General features: G+C 41.4%; 2 protein-coding genes and 1 non-coding gene across 6 annotated transcripts; 1 reads left to right on the top strand and 2 right to left on the bottom strand.

The window, feature by feature from the left end:
* Positions 1–79: 79 nt before the first annotated feature.
* Positions 80–11,603, bottom strand: lpcat3 (lysophosphatidylcholine acyltransferase 3). Of its 4 annotated transcripts, XR_008835467.1 has the most exons (14): positions 11,262–11,603; positions 8,889–8,996; positions 7,431–7,540; positions 6,389–6,482; positions 6,113–6,150; positions 4,827–5,005; positions 4,579–4,687; positions 4,391–4,477; positions 3,917–4,080; positions 2,813–2,960; positions 2,262–2,417; positions 1,596–1,739; positions 479–1,470; positions 80–367 (listed from the first exon to the last, which is right to left on the bottom strand). XR_008835467.1 is itself a non-coding variant. In XM_056445131.1 (13 exons), the coding sequence occupies exons 1-12, from the start codon at positions 11,344–11,346 to the stop codon at positions 1,620–1,622; spliced, it is 1,398 nt and encodes a 465-aa protein (XP_056301106.1). In that variant the 5' UTR covers positions 11,347–11,603; the 3' UTR covers positions 80–1,470; positions 1,596–1,619. The 4 variants fall into 4 exon arrangements, 3 of the variants coding, with proteins under 3 accessions (XP_056301106.1, XP_056301108.1, XP_056301109.1); XM_056445131.1 differs by having other exon boundaries at positions 80–1,470; XM_056445133.1 differs by having other exon boundaries at positions 80–1,470; positions 7,431–7,537; positions 11,262–11,602.
* Positions 11,604–12,630: 1,027 nt separating this feature from the next.
* LOC130188030 (U7 small nuclear RNA) lies at positions 12,631–12,687 on the bottom strand. The gene has a single exon (XR_008830549.1). It is a non-coding gene; the product is annotated as a U7 small nuclear RNA (small nuclear RNA).
* Positions 12,688–14,378: 1,691 nt separating this feature from the next.
* tpi1b (triosephosphate isomerase 1b) lies at positions 14,379–18,381 on the top strand. Its single transcript, XM_056445169.1, has 7 exons — positions 14,379–14,569; positions 16,424–16,547; positions 16,882–16,966; positions 17,120–17,252; positions 17,376–17,461; positions 17,550–17,637; positions 17,726–18,381. Exons 1-7 carry the CDS (start codon positions 14,461–14,463, stop codon positions 17,842–17,844), a joined length of 744 nt encoding a protein of 247 aa, XP_056301144.1. The 5' UTR covers positions 14,379–14,460; the 3' UTR covers positions 17,845–18,381.
* The last annotated feature ends 885 nt before the right edge of the window (positions 18,382–19,266 follow it).

Below are 19,266 nucleotides of genomic sequence, written 5' to 3'. Positions count from 1 at the left end.
GCTCAAGCTTTCCATCACCAGACTGCAAAATGACGTCATATCACCCCGTGCTCGGACACACAATAACCAGAGTCCTCGCTTGAAATGCAGCATTTTTAATGAACATTATAAAATTGTATTTGAAAATCACTCCCAACCAACCCCAAGCCCATCCCAAGTTTTCTTTTACTTTGTACATTTGGTAGGAATAAGGCAAAAAAGTAGTCTCTTAACATAACAATTTACATCAATTAATAATCACCATGTCATGTATAAATATTACTAAAATCTGGGCTGCTGCTACAGTGAGGTTTGTCCTGTCCTTGTGTGTCAGCGTGAGGACGGCAGCAGCAGCAGCAGCAGCAGTGCTGGGCCTTCCTCCAGCATGCTGTGGATCAGATGACACAGAGCCCCCCCAAATATTTAAATTAAACAAAATGAAGCGGCATTCCCACAGAGGGATGGGATGCATCCACTTCACACTTCTTTTAAATATCACCTGCTGTTATTAACCGAAGAGCAGGCAAGGAGTGAAACACATCGTTTCTTTTTCTTCCAGTTAGAAAGGAGTTTCCTCCAAAAAAAAGAAAGAAAAAAGTATTTGAGATCAGCGTGTCGGTGAACCCAAACGATCAACCGTTGAGACTGTGGTCGGGCAGTGCGCAAGTCTCCTTCTTTCACATCTGTGCATTTAAGAGCTGAGGGCTTGAATCCAGTCGACAGAGGAGTGGAGGAGACAGAGGGAGGAGGAGACATGGCGTGGAGGAGAGCGGCCGCATCAAATGAGGAAAGGCAGGAGAACAATGCAAACCATGTCTTGAAGTTTTATCCCAAAGCTACAAAATGTTCTTTTTCATAAAAGCCGTTAAAACTTTATAAAATCAAACCCAAATGTACTGTAAAAACATTCATTACTAAAAGCCATTTTGAGATGGGGATTAGTGTACAGTGTGTGATTTACAGTGCTTGTATAACCACCGGCAGCCATTTTCAAGAAACAACTCCCCCGATTATAAATGATCATCACCATTATTATCATAAACTATCTTTTGCAGAAAGTATTGTTGTATTAAAGAAAGTGCCACACACGTTGGCGCTGTGCTTGAACCTCCTGTGAAGCCTGCTGCTAATAGCGGCTGGTAGACATGAGCGAAATGAAAAAGAAAAACACATCGGAGCCAATTACAGACTCTGAACCCGTGACTGGTGAGTGCAATTCTGTGTCAACAGCATGTAAGTCTCTCAAGTCCAACGTCTCTTCAATTCCCCCCCCCTCCGATTAGCTCACATTTACCGCATGTGGCACGATGGTCATTTACTGTAAACATTTCTCCAAATGTTTATAAAAACACCCTTCCCATTTAAAACACAAAAAAAAATATAGAAATTTATTTTTACATGGACATATATATTACTAAAGGCCTTAAAATATTTTCCATTCTGTTCCTTGAAAGTCAGTTCCCTTCAGTGAATATTTAGCCTTAGATGGACCTGGAAAGAAACAGATATCACAACATTAAAACACATATTCACAGCGTTGTCTCACAACATTAGAACTGAAACTGGATGCAACGTCCCTTTTTATTATTTATTTTAAAAGGCCTGCACGTGCTTACCATGCCAAGCTCTAGTACCACGGTTTAATCCTGCTTCGTCTCACTCCGTTCTTTCTTAGGCACCAGCACCTTACGGATGTATGGCATGGTTAAAAAGGCTATGAGGAAGAATACGTGACCACAGAAATAGATGGACGAATACACCTGAGAAACAAAAGAAGAGTCAAGTTAATATCTCGATTTAATCATCAGAATGTGATGCTGACACCTGCTCTCAGCTGTCGCCACCAGAAGGTTTCCAGCATGTCAATGACCTGACCCCATTACGCTTGGCATACCTCCCTCAATCCTCCCCAAACCCCAGTGGACAAACACCAGCGTCATCATCCAATTAGCCCAAACCAACACCCCGCCACTAGACGCTCCTCTTGTTGCCGGGCGGAAGTGAACCATCTCCACATCAAGCTGTGAAGGCCAAGTGCAAGTTATCGCTCTTGGTAAATTACTCTGCTCCATGAACGTCAAACTGTACCTGGCCAAATACTGCATTACAATATAATAATACAGTAATGTTCCGTTTATTCTGTACACATACACTATTATTGCTGTTGCTCTTCCTGAATTTGCTTCCATCCCCCCATATAAAAAAAATACAATGAGGATGTGTTGGTTGCGGTCAATACATTATTTTTTTAAAGGATGATGCGTCTCTGAGAGTCGCGTTACCTTCAGCCATTTGTCATAGGTGAAGAGGCAGAATGGCACGAGGGGGTAGCCCATGAAGAGCCAATGGAGAAACTGCTGGACGCCGTAGATGAGGGGGTAGAGTGAACTGTTGGCCAACTTTGACAGCAAGGGGCTGTCCCTCACTAGAGCCAGAGCCTGCCACATACAAACACACTCGCATATTAGTTCAACACAATAAAGAAAAACGGTTACATCATAAACTAAAGCCCAATTGTGACTGTCGTCAATATTTAATTACAAGAACATTCAGCAGTGGACTCTTGTGATTAAGTTTAACTGGTTTACATGTATTTATTATGATACTATGATTTATTATGATACTTCTGTTGCACTTCGGGTTAGATGCCAAACTGCATTTCGTTGCTCTGTACTTGTACATGTGTAATGACAATAAAGTTGAATCTAATTTAATATAATGTGGACAAAGTGCAAAGTCAGCTTTTCCTGAGAAACTTGAATAATACAGAGACCCATATACACAATGCTAATCATTAGGCTGCCCATCCTCACATCCTGCATCTGTGATGTACCTGTCTCTCTACAGTGATGATGAAGAACTCCATGGAGAAGCAGAGGATGTATCCGGAGTGAAGACCGTGCCAAAAAGTCAGAAAGACGAGTGTGGCCACGTGAGACAGCGACTTATTGCCCAGGAACTTCAACCGTTTGAAGACATGTCTTCAAAAAGAGAAACAAAGCAAATCAAGAGTTTTGCATCGCTTCATTTGGACAGAAAAAAAGATGATAATTTGGGTACATGCAGTCAGAAAAACATAATGCAACGGCTATCACTGCCGACATGGTAAGCACTCACTTACCTGAAGTTCTTGTTGCATAGCAACTGAGGTTATATTAACACAACTTTACATCCTCTTCAAGGGTACGCCTCAATTCAATGCTGGCTCAGACTGTGACAATATCTTACAAAAGTGCACACACACGTTGGACTTCAAACATGGTGGCGTGTCGTCCTTACTGGCGACAAGCGGCAGAACTCGCTGTCGAGTGCAGAGTCAGATGAATAAGTACATAGCGTAGGCTGGAGGACAGCCTTGCTGGCGGCCTTTGGGTATCAGTGTGCTTTACAGCTGTCGCACGTCAGAATAAGAAAAGGACCGAGTGAGACTTAACTTCCTCGGCACGAGCTCGGCAAAGCCCCACGTCTCAAATCATAACTGTCATCCATGTTATTCTCATCTAAAGCCCTTTAGTTTGACCCGGTCCTTTTGCATCTTGTATAATAATAGAGAAGTTTGTATCAAGGTGCTTTGGCAACATTGCATTATATCATGTTGCCACTTCAATTGAATTAAAATGTAAGTATTTAGCTATTCTTGAAGGCTTAATGCATACACATCACTGAGATAAATCCAACTGAAATGGCCGATGTTATAAAACCCCTCTGAGCATGTTGGCTCCCTCCCTGCGATGATTCCTCTGGTGTTAAAATAACCCAAAGAGGCCCTGGCATGCGATACCACGCCATCGCTTTTACTTAAAGCATTCATTATAAGCCTATTGGACTGAAACTACTCCTCTCACGCACCGTTATCGTCCGGGTAAATATTAAACTTTCACAACTCGGCTTTGAAGACGAGCGAGAGAGCATCACAGACTTCTGGCGCCACACTGACCTGGACACCCAGGCATTCGTGTTGATGTTGAAGGACGAGATGGTTCCTCCAAAGAGTGGCGTGGTTTCAAAGAGCCACAGCTTCATATTGGCACAGGCGTTCCACCTGTGCTCTCCATCCACTACGCCATTGTAGCCTAGTCCAGATAATATACATACACCTTCCTGTGACGCAACAAAAACACGTCATCGTCGGCTGACGTGAGATCACACCATGACAAACAAAAGCCTCCTAAACTGGTACGTTGGGCTGGTTAGGGTGTGCCATGACATCCAAGCATGCATGTATTAGTAATTGTCGAAGGTATTTCAAGGGGTGGGGTTTTACAGTCAACACAGGTGCACAACAAGTGTCAAGCTAGGCGCTGTATTTGAATACAACATTTAAACAAATTGTTTATTTCAAGAGGGAAATCAGGAGGCTGTAGCGCCCCCCCCAAACACACACACACTAGCAGATCAAGAGGTTACTTACCGCTATGACCCAACAGCTGACATATTTATAGAGGATGACTTTAGCCCAAATCAGCATGAACACACAGCGATACCAGAAGGGCTGAGCCTGTGGGGAGGACATTACATGTTAGACACGCCGACTGGCCTCACATTGAAACACCTTAAGGCATACACGGTGATTATTTCTGAACATGTTGTCGTTCTCACATCATACTCATCCGTTAGGAAGTAGCTGTCTGCGTAATAGGGACTAAATATTGCATATATCACCAGGCAGAGAAACCCCAGAGCGAACCTCTTCATAGCCGGTACGATACTGAGGAGAATGAAACAAGGCGGTGATGGGAGATTGGAAGGTGATCATATTAACTGCACAGTTGACTCATTTTATGGAGACGTAATAAAGATAGCTTTCTGCTAATTTTTCATCACTCGTCATTTTCTTGCTCTTTTACCTGTTCGGAGGCTTTCCGGGGCAGTCGCTGAGCTCCCCTGCCACCAGCTTCTGGTAGCTGCGCAGTGTGAACTGGGGCCCCACTAGGAAGCCTCCATAGAAGTAGGAAAAGCCGCACATCTCCAGCAGGGAGGGCACAGACGGCAGGGCTGCAATCCTCTGCTCTGGGCTCAGCTGAGACTGGAGTTGAAGGATACGAGAAGAACAATTATAAACGAGTGATATGAAAGGAGGATGAAGGGGCAGAGAAAGAGAAAATTGATGCAAGATGTAGCAATCACCATCGAGACAGACAAACGCAACATCTGTAAGCCGTGTGCTGAAAAGTGATATTAACCAGTTGCGTGTTTATTATAACAATATATCCTTAATTGATCCCCGTGGGGAAATTCTTCTCTACATTTCACGTTTATGAACCGATACAAAACATAAACCGTAATTTAAATTAAACATACACACTCAGAATAAAGCTGAAGATGCTATTCACAGCTGTCAGACACTCGCTGCACTAGAGAAACCAAGCATGCCACAGAGACACAAGGGAGTGAAAGAATAGGAAAAGCTGCTCAAAATACTATAAAAACTGTCCCGTTTATGTATGGCGCACTTAATATCCTCATTATGATGAATTATTTCACCCTTGCATGCTTGCTCCACAGTGCACGGGCATATATGGGCATAATCAATGGCGAGATATTAAATGAGCCCGTTTTTTGACCTGATCCCAGTCTTTATGGCTCGGCACAAATATACTCTGAGTCATTGTTCAGACTCATCTTTCACATTTATACTTTCCCACATGAATAATTGCAATCAGATTGGACTCAGCTGCAAAACTATATGGGAGTGTTTGAGCCGTTTTATCATTGGCGGAATACGTTGTGTGAATTGGCCCTCTGGACCGGGCAGGTGCATCGACATGCACAATCCATGCTTTGTGAATACACCCCTGATGCAAATATCACCCCTCTCATACGGTCGTACGGACCACAGATTTACGTAAATATTACTCTAACGCTTTTGCATTAATAACCGACCGGGCCAGTTTCTTGCTTTGCACATCGGAAACATCTACTAGTTTGTGGTGCAAACTAGCAATATTCTTTCCATCAGAAAACTCATCTACCTTTCTTTTACACTTGAAAATGTAAAAAAAAAGTTAAAAAAATAACTCTTGCAAGAACTAACAACGAGCAAAACTCAAACAAACAACATTGGCAGACAGAGAACATCAACATGTAGACGAATGATCAAGCAGGCAAGAGCAAGAGAGATCAACCAACTCACTGGTTCCTTCCCGCCGTCATAGTAATCAAATGACAAACCTGTAATCAGAAAATGCAACTTGTGTCAGAAACTATGTTAGGTTGACTAATGCCGTCATTATCATTTAATTGAACACTATTAAGCATGCAAAGGCCACGTCAGCAGTTTATCAGTGTGTTAATTGATAGAGTAAGGGGAAAGGATCACAACAAGAAGATATCAAATGAGAAAACATTTGTTTTTATGAAACTATTGGTTTGGTCAAGCAGAGTGCAACGAGCGCCGCCGTCGACTCACCGACAAGTTTGAGTGTGAGGACACAATGAGGCATGGTCCACTTGATGTCATACTCCCCCGTCGCCGTGAAGTAATATCCTGCCAGCAGGTATACCTACGGAACGAGAAGACGGTGCAAAGCCATCCAGTTACGACACCTCTGCATTAGCCAACATCTCCAAGCGGATGTTTACTACAGTTCTAAGTGACGACGGAATTACAGGAAGTGTGCCATTAAAACAAAATCTGACGCAAGCACATGCAGACAATGTACAGAGCGAAAGCAAAGTCACTGCCAGACTGTGTACAAAGTTTATTTTCAATACATGAGTGTAAATATGATTTGAGAGATGTTTGTAAATTCACAGTACAAAAGGCTAAAAAAGGGATTAAAAGAAGATGTAATTCTGTTGTCGGAGTCCAATTATGGAATAATGTTGAAATGGATGTAAGACTGGTGAACTCCTTTTGGGTTTTCAAGGGAATTATTAATAAAACAATTCTTGAGTTATAAATGTAATTAAAAACTTATTAATATGGAAGATGTATGTGGTAGTATATATAAATATATTTTGTTTTCTATTTTGTTTATTGTTTTTGTTGTTTTATATTAATTTTCTGATTTATTTTGATTTCAATTTAGGATAGGAATTTATAAGCATTTTTTGCTTCTACCTATACCTTTTCAGTCTTTCTCTTTTGTATATTATATAGGATAATATTGTATTGTATTTGATTGACTGAATAAAATACACAAACAAAACAAACATTTGGGAAGGAAAAGGAAAAATTGTAGTTTCATTACTGCAGTTTTTAAAGTGCAAGAACAATTACTGCAAAGGGATGCACAAATGAAGGCTCCAACACGCATATGACAACATCTTACAACTACTGGTTATAATGGCCCTTTAAAAGCATGGGTCAAACAATACGGAGGCATTAAGGCCATCACACAATGCAGAGGCCGTGCAGACAGACGTGTACTGCCCATCAGTTTGACAGTGGACAAGGATGTGTAGAAATGGGGTGAAGAAAAATAAAAGCAAACACTGGGACACCTCACCACTTGAAAGGTAAAGCTGCTCAGTACAGTCGTTACTGTCCTTCCCATGAGCCTCAGCATCAGGAACTGGACAAGGACGCATACTGCAGAGTGATAGATCTGAGAGCCTGGGAGAGAGCGAGGGAGGAGAGGAGGGAGAGGGTCAGTCAAGTGTGAACTGTAGGACTGGACATGGAACATTATTGTTCTCCTCCTCAGTTCAGTATTTGCTGAGCTGGAGACAGAACAACGAGGCACATGCACAATGCTCTGTGAATCGAAAGAGGCTGGGAAGGAAAAGCAATCCACCGGGAAAAAGATAAAGCAACCGACCTGCTGTAAAATCCAAGTGCAGCCACAACAGAATAAAGAAAAGAGAAAGAGATTGACGTTAGCAGTTTTACTCCAGCTGTACTGGATGCCTCATCCTGTCATCCTTTCATCTCATCTGGAACAGCAGATTTGGGGGTTCCAGCTTCTCAAATTAAAATAATTTTCCTTTGCAACTAATGATAATGGACAGCATTGCTTAGACAATAAACTGCAAGTTAATCGATTAAAACGGTGAGATTTGACTCTTATAATCTACCACAGACCAAGGTGACAAATGGTGCCACCATGTTGAATTTTACAAATAGTCAAAAATTCAAAGATCTTTAGTTCTCAATTAAATATGGCAAAAGAAGGCTTCAAATAGTTACATGTAAGAAAAAGGAGCAAGCTATTGTTTAGCAATTATCAATATTCTGATGATTGATCCATTAGTTTATTTGCAGCTCTACTGTTGGTTAGACAAAACAAGCAATCAAAAAACTGCAACATTTGTAATTTCTATTTTAAAATCATATAAATAAAACAAATTATCGGCAGTTAGTACTTTCAGGCCTCAATGAACTGTACACTGCATATAAAAACCGAGTCGTCAAACCAGCTGGCGTATTCTTTTAAAAAGCAAAACCTGTGCTTCCTCATCAACCCCGAAATGACTCAATAGTGATGACTCATCGACACAGATCCCTAAACCACAATGTTCAAACAAAGAAACAGAAGTACATTTTGTTGAAGTCTGTATTCTTCTGGATGTTACATTTAAAAAAATGTAATTCAAAGTTTAATATAACATTTATATTAAGTAAAATGAGGGGGAAATACTTGAAGAAACGCACAAAGGTAGGATATCTTGACCTTAATATCTTGTGAAAGTACGCATGCGAAGCATTTAAGTGCACTGCACTGCTTGTTGGACCACTTTCTCCAACAAGGGGGTCTCTGTTTTGTTGTCTCCAGCGGTGCCGTGGAGCAGTTTTTTTTAATCGTCTAGTGCACACAAAAGAATTGCAGCTATGCACCATCGAAGGCTGGGAAGAAGAAATGTGCCAACAAGGAAGTAAACAATGCAGAATTCAAAATGTTAAAGACCAATAACTAAGTTAAGGAGTTGAGGCACTAAAAAAAAAACAGGCTCGCTCTATATCTCACCAAAGTTGAATGCTGCCAGAGCCAGTCCAGAGAAAGTGTTGAACAGGTGTATAACTGTGGCAGGCTGGTAGAACAAGAAGCGCCGGTACACCAGAGCACAGGGATACCCTGCAGGAATGAGAAGAACATACATGTTAATAAAGCTGCAGCATGCATCTTCATATCAGCTCAGTAAGCACACACACACACAAACACACGTGTAAGGAGTGCTGCTGTAAATCTGGCATCTCAAGGAGGAAGATAACTGTAGGCCTATGAAAAGGACGAACACTCACCTGTGATCAGGGTTCAATTTCTTTCTACTTCCAACCGGTTCAGTCTCATTCTTGATCACATTTGACAATTCATGTAAACATCTTTCTTCAATCTGCTCCAATAGAAATATAATGTAAATATTGAATATTGACAGAATTGTAATGTGAACTTTTTTTTATAAGTGTGAATGTAATCTACAGTATAGTATAATTTAAACGGCCTGCCATTTAAAATGTATTGAATGAGAAGACTATTTTCCAGAACCTGTGTCCTTCCGGGGAACGAGTAACATCTCTATAATTAATATATTAAGGGACTGCAGCAGAGTAGATGAAGCTCAATATAAAAAGGTTCTCCATTATAGCTGTAATATAAAGAAGCAGTCAAGTAAGAAGTTCCCTTCTGCCTCTACAGAGTTACTTTAAAAAAAAGGCATGTCATTTTCTAGATTTATTTTATAAAAATCAACAAATCGCATGAAAATGGCACACAAAGAAGAGGTGTCACTACCAAGTACCGCTGCCGTCGCCAAAGCCCGATATAGTTTATTGCTCTTTGCATAGTCACCAAAGGGTGACATGTTCCATGATGATGAAACTGGGCACCGCGGTTTATTTTGAGTCAACGCCCCATTCACCAGCCGGCTGCCAGAATAATTCACAGGTGCACATTAACACTTTGCATATTTGGCTGGAAATGCACCGTTTGAGTAATGTTTGCTTGCATTGCCCTGCTAGGAGGTCTTCCTTTTCACAAAAGGAAACTGTATGTATAGAATATGGAAGTCTGGATGGACAAGAGTAACATGTTGTTGCTGTTTGTTGACGTTAGAGAAATATAGATTAACTCCAGCTGTTTCTTTGAAGATGTTTTCAATCCAATAAATCAAGTATGGAGCTGCTGGAGGGCATTCGTCCTCTCCACAGTGTTGCTAGCCAGCCAGCGGATTACCATGAGGTTGCTTTTGCAAAACAGGTGACTGACCTAAGCCTAAATGTACAGAAGAGGAAATGTTGAGGCTTTCAGGCGCCACTGTTGTAGAGGAAGGTAGTTACAACATGGCAACAAGATTATGCAAACCAAATTGCGCAATAGTAGGACAAGTAGCATGCAACAGGGCGACTGAGGGGGGTTCAGGCATTAGACCAAAGCCTGATCTGAAAGGCCACGTTCACTCTTGCATTGTTGGTGTGAGGCAACAGAGAAAAACAGACGTGTCCATGTGTCAGAGCAAAGTTCAAAGAGGCCAGCATAGAGGAAGCCATCTCCCACCCCATCCACACAAAAGACTTACATATATACACACACAATATATATCTATACACAAACACATATATATATACACACACAGACATACATGACATTCATACAAGCTTCAATGAAACAGCCGATCCTAAAGTATTGCACATTTTAATGAAAAGTACATTCTGGCCTTGTTAAACCAACGTAAACACCTCAGAGTCGGTGTCTCTTCTATTCAACTGAGTGGAGAAATGGAGGATTGGGATCATATTTTGTCAGTCTGTGCTCAGTTTGTCAAATAATTTCCCTCCCCCATTCATCTTCCAGTCTCAAACTAAGATGATAATCCCACAGCCGACAGACACTGTCATCTGTGTAGTCTGCATTGTGCAACCGTCAAACTAACTTGACCTCAACTGTCCAGTAAGTCAGCCCGTCGAACATGAACACGGTATTTAGGAGGAGAGATTCCGACAGATGACGATGTTTGACACGACACCAAACTGGCCACCAGACAGACGGGAGCGCCATCACGCCGGGAGCCACAAGTTCACTGTCGGTGCAACTACTTACCGTGGGTCGGTGGTGTTGTGGAGGAAACCGCTGTCTCCCGTCACGTCTAAGTGAGAAACCCTCAGCTAGAGACGCGTGTTGCGGTTGGGGGAAGCCCGTGAAGCTAACGTCCTGTTAACACAGCCGGCAGGAGACCAACACAACTGGTCTGAAGCCTGTGGCTGTGTGTCAGGTACAACCCAAACGAGCGTTGTGTTAGCGGTGCGCGTCTCCGTTAACGGTCACCACAGAGCACCGAAAACATGTCACCCGGATTAACGGCACGTCGGGCAGCTACCGGAACAACGCGAGGTGGAAACTCACCGATTAAAATAGATAGAAGTAGTCGAACCGCTGGCTCCGGGGAACCTAAGGACTCCGACAGATTCTCCAGCAAGGGAGCCGCCATCTTGCTTGTGGGCGGAAACGTCTTTTCGCGACGGTTCAGTGAACTCTACTGGCTCGCGGCAGACATCCACGCGCACACTCCCGTTTTTAAAGGCCGTTCGCGGCTCAGCCTCCTGCGAAGTTAAACCGGTGATTCTCCTTCTCCTCCTCCCCCCCCCCCGGCTATCTTTACCAGGCGGCTGCGGGCTCGGCGTTCACAGGTGTTTGGCTCAGGTTGGACTTGTGGGTTGACAGGTATCTGGAGCAGCGCACCCAGAATGACATAATGGGAGCAAACCAGTGAACTAGTGGGTGAAGATTAACCAGATTAACACCCGTCATAGTATCAGTGGGCCCCCTTGTGACGACTCACAGGAACAGCAGCAATTAAAGCTCCTCTATATACAGGACTGTCTCAGAAAATTAGAATATTGTGATAAAGTTCTTTATTTTCTGTAATGCAATTAAAAAAACAAAAATGTCATGCATTCTGGATTCATTACAAATCAACTGAAATATTGCAAGCCTTTTATTCTTTTAATATTGCTGATTATGGCTTACAGCTTAAGAAAACTCTAAAATCCTATCTCATAACATTTTAATATTTCCTCAGACCAAGTTAAAAAAAGATTTATAACAGCTGAGTGTTTGTCAAGGCTCAGGAAACCCTTGCAGGTGTTTCGAGTTAATTAGACAATTCAAGTGATTTGTTTAATACCCTACTAGTATACTTTTTCATGATATTCTAATATTTAGAGATAGGATATTTGAGTTTTCTTAAGCTGTAAGCCATAATCAGCAATATTAAAAGAATAAAAGGCTTGCAATATTTCAGTTGATTTGTAATGAATCCAGAATGCATGACATTTTTGTTTTTTTAATTGCATTACAGAAAATAAAGAACTTCATCACAATATTCTAATTTTCTGAGACAGTCCTGTACATATTAAAGTTATTTCAATAATCGGATCATTTGTTTACCATAAAAATCCAGTGACACATTATTAGTATGCTAATTATTTTAATTTCAAAAAGTTTTACCCCTGGACCGAATATTTCAACGTCAAGTACACACAGTTGTAGACAGTATCGATCATGAGCACATCAGTAGATTACTTGGGGTTAAAATGTGAAGATAGTTTTAAAAGGATATATATTAAAACGCAAACTTCGTAGGTATTTAAAAGATGTTTGTTATATTTGAATTATAATAATTGAATGAGCAAATTAAAAAAATGCCTGAATTCATAAAACCGCGAAGGTTATTTTATAATATTATTTTATATTATTATTTTTTACAACAGTGTGGGGCTTCTCTTTACGAGAAACCTGCTGGATAAATATCTAAAGAGCAAATAGATTCCTGTCGGTCTGGGCGGTGACTAGCAGTACTTCTACATTAATGACATGCCCTAGTGCTACGGTGTCCCGTTGGAGCCACTCTCATTGAACAACGTAACAGCAATAACAACAAGGCTTGAGTATATTATCATGACAAACGACCACTCACAATCCTGAAAATGTAACTTTATTCGCGTAAGAGCTGTATTGTTTTACGGCAGTGCAGCCTGGGTATGTAAAACAGGGCTGAAAATCCTCCAATCAGAGCTCTTCAAACTGTGGCTCTTGCGCGCAAAGCATTGTGGGACTTTAGTCACCTCAGCCAATCAAACGGTGGCTCGTCATGGCTGCACAACGTTGTGGATCATTTTGTGATTGTTGGCACTGCATGAAATAAATTCATGTTAGCAAGTCTAAAGGTTTAGATTAAAGATGTTATATATGTAATAGTAATTGATAAGATTAGCGTGGCTTTGATTAATAATAATTGAATTCAAAGTAAATGTAAAATCTCTGACGATATAGAGGTATTTTATTAATTTTGATTAGGTTCTCATTGTTGCGGAAGTAAACAAGAGGTTGTCGTTAAAGATCCTTTTCTGAAGTAAAATCATTCACCACTTTAAAAACTGCACTTAAAACTCGCCTGTTTCAATCTGCCTTTAACATGTGATGCTACTTATGTATGTTTGTGTTTGATTTATTACTGATATAATGTTATATTTCTGCCTTGTTTATATTTCCCTTGAGTACATTTTAAAGCTATACAAATACAATGTATTAAATATGGTTCAGCTGGAATAGCAGGTGTAAAAACAAACAAATCACATCCCAATCCCGGTATGCACGTCACCTGTGCACGCCATGGTTATAGAGGCTCCGCCCCCTTTAACGAGAGCTCTAGTGCTGCTATATACAAATGCTGCATATGTAGTACTGAGAAGATTAGTGGATGCCACACTTACACAACACTAAGAGATAGTGGAGGTGCATCCCTGCTTCTTAGTGTATATATTTGTGTCTGTATATATACAGACACAAATATCTAAACTACTCCCAGCAACTTTAAAAAATAAAGCCAGGCGAAGAGATGGTTATCCTGCATTATTATTATTATTAAAAGCAAAATTGCGATGGTCAAAAAGGCTCATTCACAAGAATAAATCCTCCAGGAAAAGTGCATGGGTTATTTAACAGTTTTAATTATAGAGTATTTTATTTTTGCGATTGTATCACTAACACATACATGCATTTGAACGTTGTAGTTCGTCAATGTGGAGCCAATTTGAAAACTACTGGGTAGATTGGTTTTGCATATCTTATGATTCCTACGTGCAGAATAAATGCATACATTATTTACCTCTGGAATGTAATGCAGTAAAAGTATAAAGCATAACATAGATAAACTGTGCAGAACAAGTATGTAAACGTTGTACCTAATTAAGTATAGGATTTGAGTATGTGCCAAATGCCAGTATATGTCAAATTCCGGCATTTGGCATTTCGGTTTGGCCCGTCGCAGTGAGTCCTTGTATGAAAAAGTGTTTCACAGAGCACTTGAACGCAGCATGACTCTCGCTCTTCCCCTTCCTCAAATAGGGAGATGCATTTACGGGCGTGCCGGCATAAACCAATGGCGTTGCCGGAGAGGAGGGGTTAACTTGTCCATGTTCATAAATACTCTGAGCTGTTTTATCACGTCCGCTCTCTTACCCCAGGAAAGATAGACCCCGGTGGTCTGTTGCTCCCAGTTAATTCTCATCTAAAACATCCCCCCAGAAAGTAAATCGCAACCATGAGCAGGAAATTCTTCGTCGGTGGAAACTGGAAGCTGAATGGAGACAAGAAAAGTCTCGGCGAGCTCGCGCAGACCATGAACGCAGCCAAGGTGGACCCCAATGTCGGTACGTGCGGTTTGACAGCCCTGACACAAAATCCTTTTTCTCCTTTTTAATTTTTTTTTAAATATTTGTAGGCACTTTTTATTATTATTATCGTGATGAAGAATGAAGCATACCTCCTTGTTTGTGTGTTTTTCTCATTTCAATGTCACAACCGACTCAAAATGGCTCGGCCATTCAATAATTCAATGACACCATTAACACCACACACACCCACATCTAAATAATCTTATTCAGTGTAATCTCTGTTTCGTATTTTCTGTGTTTGTTTTTTAACCCAGTCTATGAGCCTCAGACATAACTGTATAAAAGGAAAGCCGCTCGGTGGCTTTGCGGTAATGTCGGTGGTGTGTGAGCGTTTGCAGCAGCACGTAGACCAGCAGACGGACGTGGTGCGTTCAAGTGAAGCTACTCGCTAATGATGTCGGTCTTCTTTCATCTGCAGACCGAATACAGTAGCTTATTGTGAGCTGCCCTTTGCATGTTGAGGCAGTTTACACGAGGAGGAGTTAGAAGGCCACAGATGACACGAATAGTTGTAGTTTATCTTCCCCAGAGCAGAAGTAGACATTATCCTCTGGTTTTTCGTTCCGTGCATTACACTCTGCTGACAATTAAAACAAGCCTTGGGACGTTGACTTTGTCTAGACTTGCTTCCGCTGTCACAGAGCGAGCTGTGCTCCTCCTGCAAAGTTGGTGTTGTGCAACTATAATGTTGTGCCTCTATTTAGGCTACCCTGGTTCGGTCTATCCTTGGACTTCGCTCCATTTATGAATCCACCCCTTTACAGCACACTTTTCCCACCGGCCTCTTTAAAGTCAAAGTTCAGCTGTTTCCTCCCCTGATTTATTTTTTTCACATGTTGGATATTTAAACACTGGTTCTTTTTTCTATGGCCTTTTTGAACTCTGTATCGTGACCTTTCTCTGACCTCTGCAGAATGCAGCAATGTTGGTGACCTTTAGGAGGCTGAACTCGGACCTTTAATGCCGAGCAGCCTGGCCTGGCTGTGGAGAAATGACCTTTACCAAACCAATAATAACGGGTTTAATTTAGACTCTGCTAACCCTTAAGATATAGTTTCATTTTGAATGTCAGTGTCTGGACTCTATTGAACTCTTCTTGACCCATGCAGACTGCTGCTGTTGAATTGGGTAAAATCCTGTTTGCACAAGGGGAAAACATTTTGTTTGTATCGACGTATCTGTTTTGAGAAGTTCCATGAACCCTCGAGGCGTCTGAGTATTGATGTAGCTCGTTTGGTTGGATGCACACATCTGGTGGCCAGTCAATCACCTTGATATTGTTTGATTTATCCAGTCCTGTTTTTATTTGTTTTCAGTTGTGAATCGACCCTTTTAGTTTCTACTTGTGATATGAGTGGACCCTTTTAAACATCGTGTTTAAAAAGACTGATCTGAATTTGTCTCTTTAATCCCTCTGGTGTTGACATATTTTGGGATGTGGGTCTTGTACTTGGCAGCGGAGCAGTGTGGTTATAGACGTTGCCCTTAAACTGAGTGTTTCAGGGCCGCTGTTGAAGGGCGGCTAAGGCTCATTGTTGGTAGATAGTCCTGTTATCACAGGGCGGTTCGTACCTGTATGCAAGTGTGAAAGTATAGCGGTTTAATAAAGTTTCCGAGTATCTTTTAAGCAAAGCCTGGAATCCCACTTGAATGTGCAGTTAATGTTCTAATTTACCAAAAATAAATCCCAAACTACAACATCATTAACATCAAGGAGGTTGGTCTAAAATGTCCTTGAAATGTAGTTTTATGAGTATCTCTCAGTACTAATATGTATGTATATATGTGGACTGCATAAAACCAAAGCATTGTTTTATTCTGTGCTCACAGAGGTGGTGTGTGGCGCTCCATCGATCTACCTGGACTTTGCCAGGTCCAAGCTGGACGCCAAGTTTGAGGTTGCTGCTCAGAACTGCTACAAAGTGGCCAAGGGGGCCTTCACTGGGGAGATCAGGTGCGTCATGTGTCCCTCAGAGGGGGGGGGGATACATATATGGGACTCTGTACATTATGAACATAATGGTACAATGTATAACACATTCAACCACAATGCTTAGAAGGCAGATGTATGAAGTGTGGTAAATATAAGTGCAATAATATTAAGAATGTGAAATGAGAGTTTTTCTTGACATGTTCAGTAAAGTGAAAACAACTTCATCACTTCATACAAAATCGTCTCGGTTATTAGGTTTGATTAATAATATGAAATCTTGTTAATGCTTCATGTCTCTGTAAAAAACGTTTTTTTAAGTGGAACAGATGTGATTATTGTGAGTTTCCGTCTTCAGCCCTGCGATGATCAAGGACTGCGGAGTGAACTGGGTGATCCTCGGGCACTCCGAGAGGCGCCACGTCTTCGGAGAGAGCGACGAGGTAATTCTGACTTCATCGTCTTCCACTTTGCACCAGCTCCATTGGCCGTCATGATGTGCAGCGTTAAATGGGAACCGTTGCATATATTAAGTTCAATGCAAACAAAAACACACAGTTGTGTACACTCTGTGATCAGATGTGTGTGTGTGTTAGCTCATTGGTCAGAAGACAGCCCATGCTCTGGAGAGTGGTCTCAGTGTCATCGCCTGCATCGGCGAGAAGTTGGACGAGAGAGAGGGCGGCATGACTGAGAAGGTCGTCTTTGCTCAGACCAAGGTCATCGCAGGTATGAGACCCCTGCCCATCCTGATTCAGAGTCTATATGCACTAGGGAGTTTAAATGTTGCATCATACATTTCAGGGGAAGTTTATTGTCTTATTTAAGTCTCGTCTCGCGTTTCTTTCACAGACAACGTGAAGGACTGGAGCAAGGTTGTGCTGGCGTACGAGCCCGTGTGGGCCATCGGCACTGGCAAGACCGCTTCCCCCCAGCAGGTAAATACAAGTAACCACTAGAAAAAGATGGCCGCGATCTCTTCCCATAACTCGTCATAATGTGTCCGTTTCCCGCACGATATCTCAGGCTCAAGAGGTTCATGATAAACTGAGGGGGTGGCTGAAGACCAACGTGTCTGAGGCTGTAGCCAACTCCGTGAGGATCATCTATGGAGGTCAGTCGGTGTGACGAGATGGTTCTTGTGGTGTTCTTATTTTGATTTTTCCCTCATGAATATCTTCCCTTGAATCTCTTCTTTTCAGGCTCTGTGACCGGTGCTACCTGCAAAGAACTTGCCTCCCAGAAGGATGTGGATGGGTTCCTTGTCGGCGGAGCCTCCCTCAAGCCAGAGTTTATTGAAATCATCAACGCCAAGGCATAAAAACCTGGGAAGCTGCAACGTGACCGCGTCCAGATCAGAGGCCAGATCATCAACACTTACTACTCTCCCCCTTTATATTAAAAAGTATTTGTGTAACGGTGTCATTCCCTTTTTCTCCTTTATTTTGTTTTGAAATATATTTTGTCATGAAGAAAAGGGACAGGTTGACACATGCACTGTACTGCACTGAACGGAGTTAAGTCCACTGACAAAAGTCTGTGTGCAAACTAACTTCACACCAAGTGCTCAAGCTATAAAGACGTACAACTACAGTCCCCGCCTTTTACTTGACGAGTTTACCAACCTTTTTCTGTGTAAATGGTGTCACAGCTTGTTGTTGATCAGTTGTATTTGTCTTTTTAATATAGATGTCTCTTTTGTGTCATTATGATGCTCTGGATTTTACCCCCCTGTAGTCCAGCACGATCCTCTAGTTCATCGGCTGGTTTGCCGAGAGGGAACCGTCCATTTCATGTTCATATTGTGTCATGGCTGATGGGTATAAGGAAACGTTATAATAAACCCTTCAGAGACCGATTCAGTGTGTTGGATTTCTTTTATTCTCTGACGAGTTTATCCAATGACTGACTATTCTATATCTTATAGGGATGTTGTGTGGGGGATATATGTCCCAATAGGCTGCATAACCTGCTGTATGTTCATGCACAGAGGATGGTATTCTCAGGCTGGCAGGGAAAGAGTATCTTATTACAGAAGTGACCTTCTATGTAGACAATAACACGCAGAGAAGCATTTGACAGCTATTTTTATCCCGGGACTAGACTGACACGCAGCAGTGAAAGTTACAAAGTTCAATTCAGAACTAATTGAGCATAAAGATCTCCGTTAAAATAAACCCCAAAGTGCACTGTGCACACATGACTTTATTACCACACTCCTAATCCCTGAACCGTTCATCACAAGGCTGTACAATTTGTACAGGAGGACCAATTAACCAGAATAAGATTGAATCCAATGCAATAGCTCTTTTTAAAATGGGACATTTTTTTCACTTATGGGAAAATAAAAGATGGCATTATCAAAACAGAATAAAAAAGCATTTAGCAGTTATCGAGTATAAATACGTACATTTTACCACCGACTCAATTCAGAAACAAATGCATTTCAGTCCCAGAAACTATCCACTGCTCGAGTAACGGATTATTACTTTATGTGGGTTGGTGATCATTTGATTGAACACGACTTTCATTAAGAATACACAAAATGTCCCTGCTAATCCAGCCTTGATTTAATAAGATTTTAGTTGTAGGCATATCAAACCCAAAATTTAAAAAAGAAATCAGCTCAAGAAATGAGCTAAAAATGTATTGCCATGTATCCTACAATAAATGGTATTTCCCTTTAAAATAGCAACACAACTTTCCACCTTTTATACAGTTTATTTTTAATTAATACAATGTA

This window comes from Pseudoliparis swirei, chromosome 22 (assembly GCF_029220125.1).
Source record: "Pseudoliparis swirei isolate HS2019 ecotype Mariana Trench chromosome 22, NWPU_hadal_v1, whole genome shotgun sequence".
NCBI lineage: Eukaryota > Metazoa > Chordata > Actinopteri > Perciformes > Liparidae > Pseudoliparis > Pseudoliparis swirei.
This window is presented reverse-complemented; position numbering and strand designations above follow the sequence as displayed.